At 35.5% G+C, this 13,811-nt stretch overlaps 2 protein-coding genes across 6 annotated transcripts in view; both read left to right on the forward strand.

Annotated features, from left to right (window-relative positions):
* Positions 1 to 5,692, forward strand: part of tpt1 (tumor protein, translationally-controlled 1) — a 295,888-nt gene extending 290,196 nt beyond the window's left edge. Inside the window, exon 6 of the mRNA XM_069178894.1 lies at positions 5,683 to 5,692. Coding sequence (XP_069034995.1) covers positions 5,683 to 5,685 — 3 coding nt within the window. The 3' untranslated portion in view covers positions 5,686 to 5,692. The remainder of the gene's footprint in view (positions 1 to 5,682) is intronic.
* enox1 (ecto-NOX disulfide-thiol exchanger 1) overlaps positions 1 to 13,811 on the forward strand; it is an 81,557-nt gene that overhangs the window by 41,592 nt on the left and 26,154 nt on the right. For 3 of the 5 annotated variants that reach the window (XM_015363686.2, XM_015363681.2, XM_015363682.2), the window contains 3 exons: positions 2,385 to 2,496; positions 3,990 to 4,127; positions 12,532 to 12,708. In XM_015363686.2, the coding sequence (XP_015219172.1) occupies positions 2,487 to 2,496; positions 3,990 to 4,127; positions 12,532 to 12,708 (325 nt within the window). In that variant the 5' untranslated portion in view covers positions 2,385 to 2,486. The remainder of the gene's footprint in view (positions 1 to 2,384; positions 2,497 to 3,989; positions 4,128 to 12,531; positions 12,709 to 13,811) is intronic. The other 2 variants (XM_015363683.2, XM_015363684.2) reach the window with 2 other exon arrangements.

The raw sequence follows: 13,811 nt of genomic DNA on the forward strand, positions 1-13,811 counted from the left end.
AAATAGATCTGACTGTTTTACAATACTAGAAAGAATAACAGTTTAAAACAGTTAGCTCATGCACTTGGTTTTGTAGATTTTCGTGCCATTGATATTTATATTAATTAATATTAAAATATAATGGAACAAGTATTCTTTGTTCCTTTGCAGACTACGTATGCTGACGCAGCTATTAAAATATTATAACATCTGAAATTAGTAAATTTATATGCACATATTCCCATTGAGTGTGATGCTTTCCTTTGCTTTCTCTTGCTAAGTTCTCCAATCTCGGGCTTGTAGCTTGACACATTAAGCATCACACAAGCTTCTGAGTGTTCAGTTGTTAACCAGCTATGGGAGGGACAAAGAACTGACTTCATGTGTAAAAATACCTGTTCATATTTCTTCAAACAATCAAATTTCACTGGTGGGACCTTCGACAGGTCAGGATAGAGATGCTGCATTTGCTTTCAATAGCCTCATGTGTGTTTTGCCGAACCCAGAACGTTGTGTTCTGAGCACTGTATTTCAATGAGCTGCATTTAGAAATCCTCAGCACCCACCCACTGAAACACTGAAAAATCCATGTCGCTGGTCTGGTTTAATCAGAAAAGATGGGACCAAAACATTGGAAATCCTAAACTCCTAAAATAAATTCTGGCATGTACACGCCAAACTCATTTGTTTTAAAAGTTTTTTACTGTGTTGAAAATTGAGATGCCAATATCCTGAGAGAAAGTGGCAAATTTAGCAAAGAATGCCTTCCACATTTCAAAAAGACCCAACCACCATTTTTTCTAAAATGTTTGACTTTACATTTAGGAGTGAAAAATGATATCAACAGCACAGAATGTAAGAATAGTGAATCGTTTTTTATATGCCAAACAGCTTTCATTGGTTAGTACAGTATGTTGTACAGAAATACAGAACAGTCAAGCATAGTTTTTAGCATTTTTTAAATTAAATTATTTTGTGGTTTGTTAGACTTTTATTGCTGTGCCGTTAAAAATCTTAGTGTATTAGCGTACCAACAATGGCATGCGTGCTGTTGGTTGCTGGTTCTTGGTCTAAAGAAAGTTCTAATTCTTTTTTGAATATAATAAGCACTGTAAATGATGAAAGCTCATTAGTACTGTGAGTTCAGCAGTTAAGAAAAACCTGAATTATTTACAGAGGTTTCATTTCATGATGTTGTGAAATGTTATTGTTTTTATAAAATTGCTTCTAAAGAATAGATACAAAAGAAGTAAAGAACTGTTCTATCTTCACCTTATTGATTGATGTGGCTGATGTGTTCTGGAGCTTGCAGAAGTTTCAGCAAAAACATTTTTTAAAAAAAAATATAATACCATCTCATACAGCTGGTTTGATTGAGCAATTTGGGCAAAGTATCTGTCTCAAGAGTACAACAGCAATTTCTCAATCTGGGATTTGTACCAGCATCTCTCTGGGTAGGAGTAAAAAATCTTCTGCCCTACCTCCATGATTCATAGCCACTTCTGCTTTTTTCATTGGTCAAAGACTAACAGTAAAGTGCTAATGATTTTCACTTACTATTCATAAAACAGAATTAGAAGTTTGTTTAGACAGTTCTGAACTCTACTGTTGTAAAATGCTCATTAGTGAATTATATAAATCTATACGTATTTATCTAAATAGTTCTATTTTTTCAGCCAATGAATCTAGATTACTTTAAAAATTAGCCATATTGAGGTGTCAAGAGGGTCATTATGTTCATTCCTGAAGAAAAATAAGGGAATTTTGAAATTGTGCTTATGTTTCCAAGCACAGTTCGATCAATTCAGATGAATTTTTAAAATATTTTTTTACTCTGCATTATCATATTTACGAACCTCAATCAAGAGCGGCGCACACATAGCTCTAGCTGTGAGTGGAATTATGTGTATTATTGTCAGATGATTATGCAGAATCTCAAAAATAATTAACAGTGCTGGGACTGTAAATTCTAGAAACAGCTCCTTCCTTATCTTTAGTGAGCATCTGTTTTTTACAGACATAGATATTTATTTTATGCTACATGGGTGGTGCAAGCTGTAGTGATAAAGATAAGGACAGAAGCTGCTTATAGGGAAATTCAGACACCTGAGTTGCAGCAAAATGGCATTTGTCATTCAGGCAACAGGCAGGCAGGTCAGAGACAGCTCATTTGCTGAGTGTCAGTCACAGAAAACAATAATTCTCTTTGAATCGTTGGGCATAATTCCTTAACACACGGATTTCCAAAAGGCATATTTTCCTAGTTTTCTAAGTTGTCACTAATGATAATAATAATGCAGTATTGCTTACAGTTATGAGCATGGTGAAGGAAAAAAATGTATTTTTTATGTTTTCTCTATTACTGGGCACAAAGTAGAACTTGGCTTTTTTTCTCTCATTTGCAGCAATGAGTCGCTGCTTCTAACAGCACGCCCTCTCCATCTCCCATCACTGAGCACTCTGATGAAACCGGTGCGAAGTAGGGAGAGCCAAACAGAAGAATTGCCATGGCTGGCGGTAAATCTTGATTCTTCTTCTTCTTTTTATTATTGAGTCGTGCATTTGTTAGGTGTTTTTTTCCTTTTTCCCAGAAATGGAAAAATCCCGATGATAATTTTTTTTTTACACGAGTAAGTATTAAACCCTACTAGTGAAAGAATGTCTTCAAACGAGAAGAAAAAAGCGCTGGGGCAAGAGAAAAGGATGGACTGAGCACAGCAGAAGAAACGTCAAAACTAATAGTTTTAATGCAAAGCGAGCAAGAAATTCAGATGTTCATTCATCTTATTTTTTAATTTGCTGTCGGAGCAGTTTGGTGAAGTGATTATCCGGCAATGGCCATAGGATCTATTTGTAGGACATGTCAGCCACTTATGCACTGCGAGAGCAGAGCTGTGCTCTCTCACTTTATCCCAGCAATGCCAAAACAAGGTACAGTATTTCTCCCCATATCAAGCCACAGCAGAGACATAACGGTGTTGTAACCCTACCATTCTGGACAATACTTCAGAGTAATGGGTGCTTGCAGCCTCCCAGACCACTATAAACAAAAGAGAATATAAACCATATTGTTATTATGTATATATAACCTGGAATTCAGTTATTTTAGAGGCAATGGGTCATGGGTATTTGTTTTCCCCCACAAATAAAACAAGACCTTTAATATACTATTTTAGAGAAAAATTGCATTGATTTTTTTTTTATGATTCAGTGTCTTCATTGTCTGAGACACAGCCTGCCAGAAATACCAGTCACTAGTATAGACAATATTCTCAGCTGTGAAAAGATGACATTGTGCTTTCTGATATATAGAGCTTGAAGAAAATGATTCAGTTTATTGGGTGAGAAGAAAAAGAGGCAATGAGATGGTCTCAAAGAGTCTGCCTTCATGGTTTTTGAAGTACTAAATGCACCGACATTCCAATAATGAACAACGACAAAAAGGATAGCAACAGCAATAGTCATTGTTATAATTACCAACTTTCTTATTTAAAACAAATCCACTTAAAAGCAGGGATCAACTAAACATATTGGTAAACATCTTCGGTTTAAGCTGCAAGTTGTATGGTAAGGAATTCTGGCTCTGTGAAGAAAAGTAATTTAGAAAATGAGACACCGATTGCATTTTTTCATGTCGTGACCTACCTGCAACATGATATTGTAGACCTGTTAAGTGTTGTTAAGTGAATAGGGAAAAGTCTTGTGCTTGCAGCTGGAGTTTATGTTGCTGCTCTCTCTTTAATTGGGTCTTATGTGTATACAAAGAGAGGAGAAGCACTTGTTTTACAAAATTGAGGGTTATTTAGGCACAAACCTGAATGTAGCTATTTTCTTTCTCCATCTTTTCTTTAACTCCAACAGCAGCAGCTGTCTTCTGGAAATGTTATCTGTTCAATTTTAATTAATTTGAATTCATATCTCAGTAAGAACTGGCATCTTGTGTGTTGCCAACGATCCTGTCTAATTACTAGTAGCTCCTCTTTTGCATTTGTTTGTCTGTTTCCTGACAGCAGCAGATGGTTTAGGGAGTTTAGGAACAGAACAGACTCCCATTAACGTGCCTGTAGCTGACCCCAGTGCATGGGCAACAGCGATGAACAACCTTGGGATTATGCCACTGGGACTGCCCGGACAGCAGCTCGTCTCAGGTAATCAGGTGCCAGTTACATTTCTTTAACATATTACTTAGGTACGGAAGTAAATTTTGTGAACTACAGTAGATCAAGCAAGCAATGACAGAGTTCAGTTCACACATTGTGGCCTGTTTCTGATGATGTGTGGATATGTAGGAACATAAGAGCCTCTCGTTGTGGATAGGTTTAAAGATGAAATGAGTTTAACTTGCAATAACTTCAACACACAATGCCTGCCGTTTATGAAACTACACAAAATTATTCACACTGCCTTCAGCTCTTCGCCCAGTCATCCTAAGAAATTACCTTGGACATTGGCAATGATTTTTGCCCTTTTGTTTTTATTGAAAATGTTTTACAAAGCAAATGAACGTGCCGAAGCTTTCAATAGCATTGACCCTACATTTTATTTTCCTTTTAATGTTGTAATGTCAGCCTGGCAATTTGTGATTCGATTATTTCCTAAGTGTTGGATAAGAGTTTTTTTAAACAAATATAGATATTTGTTTGTAAAACAAATGTTTTACAAAGCAAATGAATATAACATATTCTGACAGTTGCACATAATAATCTGAAACACTGTACATTGATAAAGAACTAATTAGTGACATCCTTAAGTTCCATTTCTGGCATTTTAATTTTGGTTCCACTACATTAGCCAAGCAAATTGTATTAATCATGAGAAATGTGTTCTGTGTGCACAACAGAATTCCATTGAGGTAATCTCTGATCAGACTGCAGGCTAAGTGCTCCTGGGTTTATGGCAGCATAGTCTTATGGAGTCTAGTTGGGAAATCTTCCTTTTTTTTAGGGGTAGACAAGATATAACAAGTATCTGGTGTGTCATATATTCTTTAAACATACTTTTGTTACTGTTAATATTTCAAAACATAACAAACCAAATGTAGAATAAGGAGCAATGTTGTGCTCCGCACACAGACTCTCCTCCTGCTTCTCCTCTTCAGAAATAGCCACCTCTGAGTCTCCCTCTAAGGACCTGCCAAAGTGAATCCATACAAACGTGCTAGTCAAGGGAAATTGTTTGGGAATTGTTCCCAATGTTATTCCAAAACCTTCTTGGCCTCAATGAGGCCAACCCACCAGATCCGTTTTTGCTGTTGTAAAACTTGAAGATTGGAGTCATCATTTAACAGCAATGGACATGGAAGATGAATTATTGTTTCCTTAACTTATGCATGGCCAGATGCATATTGAACACGTGTAAGGAAGTACCTCAAGTGCCCCTTGGCAACGTATTCAGGGGCTTGGCACAAGACTGGGATGATGACATCTGCAAGGAGCTGGGTGTACTCTGTAAAAAAAAGAAAAATGAATCATTTGATGATCAGTGATGATTAAGATTTTTGGAAAGCTGAATTTATGACGTTGTCCCAGGAACTCATCAATTGTTTTCAACTGCAAATAGTAATAACTGCTGAAAGTTTGGAAAATGCCTCTAGAAGTAAAAAAGATAAAGAGCAGAAGTGAATCTTTTTTGTTTTGTTCCCAAATTCTAAAAAATTATGCACAGAATGTGCAGTCAGGCCTTGTCCTTCTGGGGACACCATAGTAATGCTTCTCAGAGCAGAGACATAAATAAGAACAGGCCAAATAAATCGTATAAAGATTGCATACCATGAAACATACATTTACAATCCTCTATATATTTCTTTGTTCCTCGAAGTTGGAAAAGAGATAGGCAAATTACCAGTAAGATTTTTCGGACTATGGGGAACTGGACAATGGCCGTGCCATTTCTTTGGAGACTTAGGTCTACTAATCATCGTGTTAGTAATTAATTATGGAATTGTATGACCAAAGCATAATCTACAGTGTTTAAGGGGAGTAGTAGTAAAGATTAGATACAATTACACCGCAACTTAATGTACCAATTGAAGGAAAGGGCTGTTCATTAAGGGTAGGTGTCTGTTAAAGCACAAAGTGCCTATATTGTATATACTGTATAGACAGATGTTTATTTAACCACCATTGAACATAGAAACTTTAAGTACCAATGAACATACTATTTCACAATAGTATATCAATTAATAATGAAACCAACATTAAAATTAAAGAAAACAGTGCAGTACATGTAATACAAAACAATAATGAATAATATATAATGTAATAAATCTATTAATTTAACAAAATAAATAATGTACTGTGAAGCAATAATGAACACTGTTTAAATCCACTAGCCTGGAAACTTCAGATGTTTCTAGCACCAAGTGTACAATACTTATAATTGTACCCGCACAGAATTTTAATGAAAATTGTTTGAATTATTTTTCTTGCTTTTTTATATTAATCACACTTTGTTTCATTGCACCATACTCCTTGCTTGAGCATGCATTCGACTGACACAACTGATTCAAGCTTCTTTAGAAGTTTTAGTTTTTTACTTTCACACTCAAATTAACGCTCTTTCTTTCCTTACAACATTATATATACCCCTATATACCTATATACCCCCACCCCCGCACCTACAGTACATAGAAAACTAACTGAGAAGCATCTACTACATCTACAACAACTAAGCATTGCCTAGATGGGCTGAATGGCCTTCTCTCATTTGTAACCCTCTGTTCCTTTTTCCATGGCCTCTTCTCTAGACCAGGGATGCCAAAAGCCGGCCTGTTTGACATTAGTGGTGAGAGCCTTCGGCCACGTTTCAATTCACACCTTGTCTTATCGTCCTCAGCCTGCTCACAAAGCAGGAATTTTTCAACAGAAGTCCAGGAGGAGATCCGTATCTTGCTCCTTTTACCTTTTCTTATGCATCGCTATCTTTCTAAATACATAAAACACTACAGCTGCATAATACTTTTGTAATGGTGGTGGCTAGTATTTTGAAAATATATTAAATGTATGGCCTTCTTAAGGTACCATTAAATAAGATCTGGTATAATATAGGCCATGAGCTGATCTAGATGACATCCAAAAAGTCATCTGAAATGGCACAAATGACAATTCTCCCAGAAGTCAATTAACCTATCTTTATGTCTTGGGACTGTGAAAGGAAACCGGAGCACCTGGAGGGAACCCACACAAACACAGAGATAGCACCCCTGTTCTGGAATTGAACCCAGAGCCCCAGCTAAACATGCTAAACATTGTGCCACTATGATATAATAACCCATTTTTTAACAACTCTCTCTCGCAATTTACAGTGAAACAATAATTAGAGCCACACATTATTTGGATTTTGTCCACTGTTTTTGAAGTCTTTTTGTTCTTGGACTGTTAAATCAAAGTTTTACGGTACTGAAGCCTACAGTATATGCAGAGACAAGACTTTTCTCAGTTTTCTCAGTTCCAAGATAAAGGCGTTAGCATTAAACAGTGATTACAAAACAATTTGGCAGAGTCCTGCGCAGATCTTTCATGCTGTAGAATGTAGTCACTTCTCTTTCTTAATGAATTCAGAAATTCTGTGATGTTGTCTATCCCAATATCCTAATGGGAGAGATCATAGAACTTAAAAATTGAATAAGGAATGGTGCTATTTATTTATCTTCAGTGCCTCATTTCACTTCATGTCACAACTGTCATGTCTCAAAGCTGAGGAGCTGCATGCATTTAGTTGTAATTAATATAGAAAAGGACAATGCTTTCAAGGAAACATCAATGGATTGTGGGCACATTAGGCTAAGATTAAAATACATGAATAGATTTTAAATCATGCATATTTATGATATTCTGCATTATCATATTCTCCCAAAGTTGCTTGGACTCATCAAACCTAAATTGTATATTTGAATTTTGTTAATTGTATAATGTGCTTTTAAATGAAATTATCCATTTAAGTACTTTGTTTAAAGTGGGTCTCAAATGGTTTCCTGTTTGAGAGGAAGTGCTATGAAACATATCCCACTGCACTTTCCTGTTGACCAATGAAGGCTTAGTCATCTTATTGATGGATGGATAATCAGTAAATGATGTGGTAATTGACAACAAATATATATTATACTTTTAGAATTAATCCTGACTTAAACATTATAAACTGAAGAAGAGATTCATGATTTTTAAGTGTATTTTATTACTAGTTTTTATTTCCCAGAAAAAACAACAAAAATCATCATCTAAGCTGTCTAAATCTTTCTTATATGATTAATAAAACATCTTATTAACACAAAGTATGTTTTTTTCAGTTTAGTTTTAGCATTTGTTATCTACTGTAACTTAGACCACCTGATTGGAGCTGGGTGGTGACATGTCCACAGACTTCTAGCTATTAATCCAAGGTCTCTTAAAAGATGTGCCAGGAAAGATTTAGCTATAATTTGAAGATGTTTATGTTATTCTACTATTTTCCTTTCAGTTTTCAAACCTTTCCTCCCTTCCTGTGATATTTCCATGCTTAATATTTCCATATTTGAGTAGTTAAAGATCATTTGGGTGTAGTTAGACTCTTCCCTTGGAAGGCTCAGCAGTCCATTGCAGACGCTGGTTCCCATTTATACAGCTGGGCAGAATAGAACAAAATTAAATTATCTCACTCAAAGTACAGCAGCAGTATAGTTGAAGTAGTTACAGAAATATCTGTTTTAAAAACACTAACTCAGTTACCTTTCCCCATTTTCAGTCCAAAACCTTGTTTCAATTGATCAGAACTTATTTTAAGAAGTAGGATGGTAGTTCCATATTTGAGCCACAATAGTCCAAAGCTTATCCTGTTGTCTAAGGCAGTAAGAGACCAGAGGGCTGGACCCCCCCCACATTAAACCCCAATCCATTGCAGACCCTACCCCCCACCATACACTGGTTCCCACTTACTCATTTAAACAGCTGGGTGACTGGAGCAATCAGCGCAAAGCTCCTCACTCAAGGTTTGCAAAGTTTGCAGCAGAGACCTTAACCCACAACCTTACCTACCACCCTATACAAGCCTCTGTAGCTACACAGTTTTTAATTACATTTCAAAGGCTCATGTTAAGACTTTTTATGTAAAAACTATGAATTCCTCAAGCACTGAGAACACACTTTTTTTACAGATTGTGTAACTTATGAAAGGTACAACATTTCTTCTTTCTCTTGCATATTCATTGTTTTATTCAAGCTTTTATAAAGCTGCAGATTTATTTTTGGAAGGCTTGTGGTGTAACAGAGTTGTCCTCCCCAAAATATAGGAGATGTTTCCATTTGTTAAAATTTGGCTTTGTTAACACTGTATTGTGAGACTGCACACAAAAAAGGGAGAAGGCAGAACTTATGTAGGCCATGAATCACTGGATTTTAAAGACATGAAATTTGAATTAAGCTTTCATTTAGAACAGAAAAACCCAATGTAACTAATAACTGACTGTTAAACATTTTTTTCATATTATATTTTAAGATCTTAAATAGAAATCTTTTAAAAGATCTTTTGTGTTAAAAAAACTTCTCATTTTCATGCTAGTTTTAAACAGTGGTAATAAATCTTGAAACTGTCTTGGCAGGTTTTTAGTCAAGTTTATATTTGATTTCTAATTTCATTCCAGAAGAACACTACCGGAATGGTTTGTTTAGGTAAAAATAGTTACCCATACAGTTATTCATATTTTAAAACCAACAATAATAATGGAAAAGAGTCTATAGGTTGACTGGCTTTGCTGGTGGTTTATTGAAGACGATTTTACTCTTCTACTTTTTCAGGAAAATAATGAAAATCTATATAAATGCAAACTACAAATTTTTCAGAAACAGAAATACGAACATAACAAAGAAAATAACAAAGTTAAACACATGGGGATGAAATTAAAATCCATGTTCTTTCCTTTCTTTGATTCAGGCTCTTCATTATTTTATAAAATATGTAATACTGTTCTATACTTTATTAACAAACCATCTCTAATTTAGTTAACTGATTAATTGTTTTATTAATATTGAGCTTCAAAATACAGGTCATTATATTTATGTGTGTATGTTTTTGGACAATAAAGTACAATGGAGTCTTGACATCTGCAAATGTAATAACCTTCTTCAAGACAGCATCTGCAACCTGGTGTAAAAATGTACTGCAGATGTACAGTTTGTACTACTTCCCATTGTAACTTTCACGGTATACCCCCTGTTGATTGGACCTGTTGATGACAAATATTAATTAGCGTTATGAATTTACCTATAACATGACTATTCAATAACATTTCTTTGCAACCACTACAAATACCTCTTCTATCATTATCAGATAATAAGTTAGTGAATTTTCTTCAGTTATCAGTTATAGATTTCTTTAATGCTCAGTGTATTCCATATCTAGCCATGCAGCACTAAGATTCAAAATATTTGAATCACTTTGTGAGAGAGAGGGAAACCTACATACACTCAATATCAAGCTGTGGTCTTCATCAAACCAAAAAGAGAGGTAGGTGAACATAGTAGGTATAATCCAGCAATGAAAGACAGAAAGCGCAACTTCATCTTTTCCATTCAGACTTACCTTTAAAGGTTATTTTAAACGTTTCTCACTGCAGCCTTGCGATTAGGGAAACTAAGTTATAGATTATTTTTCTTCATTTCACTTCATCACATTTGTCATTTACGCTGTGGTGTACTAACAATCCATCAATAAAATGTGGAAAAATGGATTTCCTGTGCCATTGGGTTTCTCTTCTTAAAGCACTGTGTTCAATGTTCAAAAAATGAAACACTTCTTTATGAATTGCACATTGCAGATGGGCCTTTAGAGAAAATGCAGCTTGGTTGCATGCATCCTACCTAAATGCAAATGAAAACTAATTATGGACAGCTGCTTTCCACAAGAAAACATCAGCTGTTAAAATATTCTGCCTTCACCACAAGTCCCACTTCTGCATCAGAAAAATAAATACAACACATTTTTAAGATCTGGCAAAAAATAGCAGAGTGTGAAGCCAAGGGAAGGAAATTCTGTGGGTTTGCGTCTTTCCTGATGGAAAAAAATATTTAAGAATGATATAAAGAGCCCTGAAATGTGTTTTATCTCTTCTTAATCTTAACCTTAAATTTCAGTGATTGTTGTAGTGGCTCCGAGTCTCTGCATTCTGTTGACATGCAGTATTAATTTAAAGTCATATCTAGGCTTTTGTTAATCAATCTGTTATAAAGAAAAATGTGTTTTTAATGTTAGTTTTGATTTTCTCCATTAAATGCCTTGCAGTGTTAAGAATGACAAAAATATTAGAAACACCAGTGAGAAAAACTTATTTGACTGAGCACACTAGTTAAAATTATATGAACATTTTATTTTAGGGTGTAATTATACATTTTAAAATCAATGGTGTCTTAAGGTTTATAGGTTGTCAGATGCTTTGGTTGATGGATTGATGAACTTTTCAGTGAACACATTTCAATGCTTCAGACAACAATACTTAAGGCTGGGTTGAGGCAGATACTGAATTAGTTTGCTTTATTGAGGGGTAACTAGCTGAGAGAAAGACCACCTGTCTGGGAGGAGGAAGATGGGATGGAGGGAGGGGGGCAAAAAGACCCCCTTTGACCTCCTCCTGAGTTCAGTTTTAAAACTTTATTGTGGTGTTTGCCCCTGATTGACTTGTCTGGTAATTATATGCATATATATATTAGTTGCATTCTTTTGTTTGTTTTAGGATTATCCATTCTAAGTGAATTTACATTTGAATTTACATTCTTTCAAAAGTCTTAAAGGGGTTTTTGTGTCACGTGGAGAACTCCCATTACTTTCCATATTATGGTGTGTTTTCCATGTTCCTTCCACTGTAAACATAATTCATTTCAAACAAGTATTACTCATACCATGACATATTACTGTGGTGTATAGATCAAGGTTAAGGTAATACATCCTTAAACATTTCCATCTGCATTTTAACTGAGGTAGTGCTGTTCTGAGTAGTTTTTGGGTTACCATCATATTTTGTTGAAGTCTGAGTTAGGCTTAAGAAGATAAGTTCAAATTCCACCTTAGGTGATCTTACGCAAGTCAATGTAGCCATAACTCTGACTGAAGTATAACAAAGTAAAGTGTCATTCTAAATTTAAATAAATAAAAAACAATCAAATCTTAACCCCATCACTGATCTGAGTTGTATCTGAATACCTCCTTCAATTTAGCAGCCACATAAACATGATACTAAAAACTCTCCTGGTTTTAACTGTTTATTACATGTCGAATAAGGATTATGCTTGATAAAGCAGAAGTGATAAATGTTGGTGATCTTTATCACTGCAAGTTAGATTTGATAGCAATTAAACTGAGCTGATCTTATCATTATGTCAGAGGGATATAGCTGGGTTGTGCTCAAAGATGCCATTAAGTTTGGCTCCAAGTGACAATGCTTGGTTAAGTTAAAATTAGAATTGTTGTTTCAGGTGAGGTTTAAAAATATATTTAATTATTAATGTTATTTGCGCAATGTACTAAATAGGATTGAAAATGTGGTATCTGTTGCCTATGCAGAAATACAGTGACACTGTTTTATTTCAGATTCCATCTGCATCCCAGGGTTTGACCCTAGTCTCGGAATAATGACCGGAATCACCCCTATTAACCCTTTGATGGCCGGGATCAGCTTGGTTCCTCCACCTCCTGTGCCTGCAGAGCTTCCTCTTATCAAAGAAATTATCCACTGCAAGAGCTGCACTCTCTTTCCACAGAACCCAAGTAAGAAAATGAGTAACCAGCACATGTAACAGTTTTTACAGCAGAGCTCACATACCTCATTTAACCTCCAAGAACTGTCTCATGCTATTGTCCTTAAAAAAAAAAGCGAATTACTTTTTCCAGTGCACACAGAAGCTGTTCAAATGCTCACAATTTATGCTCTGAGCACCCTGCAAGTACAGTTTTAAAAAGATGCTCTAGTAAAGGCTTGTTGTCAGAAGCACTTGATTTTGTTCTTGCCTCACACTGAGCTTCCCGCTGAACATTACCTGCCTGTCCTTCAGTTTTGTACATCCTGCTCTCACAATGCAGATATACGCCTGGCATGATGTCAGCCACCAGCTGATCGAATGAAAGCTCTTATACTGTATCTGCTGCACCCTTATATCATTGATGTCGCTTCTGTTTGCACGAGCAGATTAATAAAACCATCTGTATGAATGTGAATTATTTTACTTCAAGTGCAACAGGAAAAAATGTGGTTCTGCTCTTCAGTTGAAACTGTTTTTGCATGTGCCATGTGAAAAAAAAATAAAGGGTAATTCTCAAAATAGATCCAACCACAAGGATCCATGTTGAAGACATCTTCTCGGGAATAAGATATAAAGCAATTTCATTCCTTCAGTACAAAGGTAGGCAGCCTCAAAGCTGTTGACAGTTAAGTGAGATAGACTATATTCTTTGTGAGAGGGCTTGCACAGAATGCCAATGAGCAGATAAAAGGAAATGTATACTTTGGTAGATTCCATGATTGCTGGAAGGCATCCAGGTTTGTGGTCTAAGGATTTTTGGGATGTTCCTTTTTGAGAGCTTTGTCATTTGCTTCAGATCAAAGTTTAAATTTAATCCCAGGTTTCTTGACTACAAGGCACTGATAAAAAAACTGAATATCTGATAAAAATTTAAAATTGAGCAGCAGGAACGACAGGTGAGAACAGAATACACACTGTTCTTGTATTTTCTCCTGTATGATCATTTCATAATATAATACAAAAAGAGATTCTGCTGACAAATTGTAAAATGCAGCTGGAAAACACAACAACAGAATGGTCTGCCTGCTGCTTTGTGTGCATCAAGTTACCATCATTAAACTCTATGATTTC

The sequence above is a fragment of the Lepisosteus oculatus genome, chromosome 15 (assembly GCF_040954835.1).
Source record: "Lepisosteus oculatus isolate fLepOcu1 chromosome 15, fLepOcu1.hap2, whole genome shotgun sequence".
Lineage (NCBI taxonomy): Eukaryota > Metazoa > Chordata > Actinopteri > Semionotiformes > Lepisosteidae > Lepisosteus > Lepisosteus oculatus.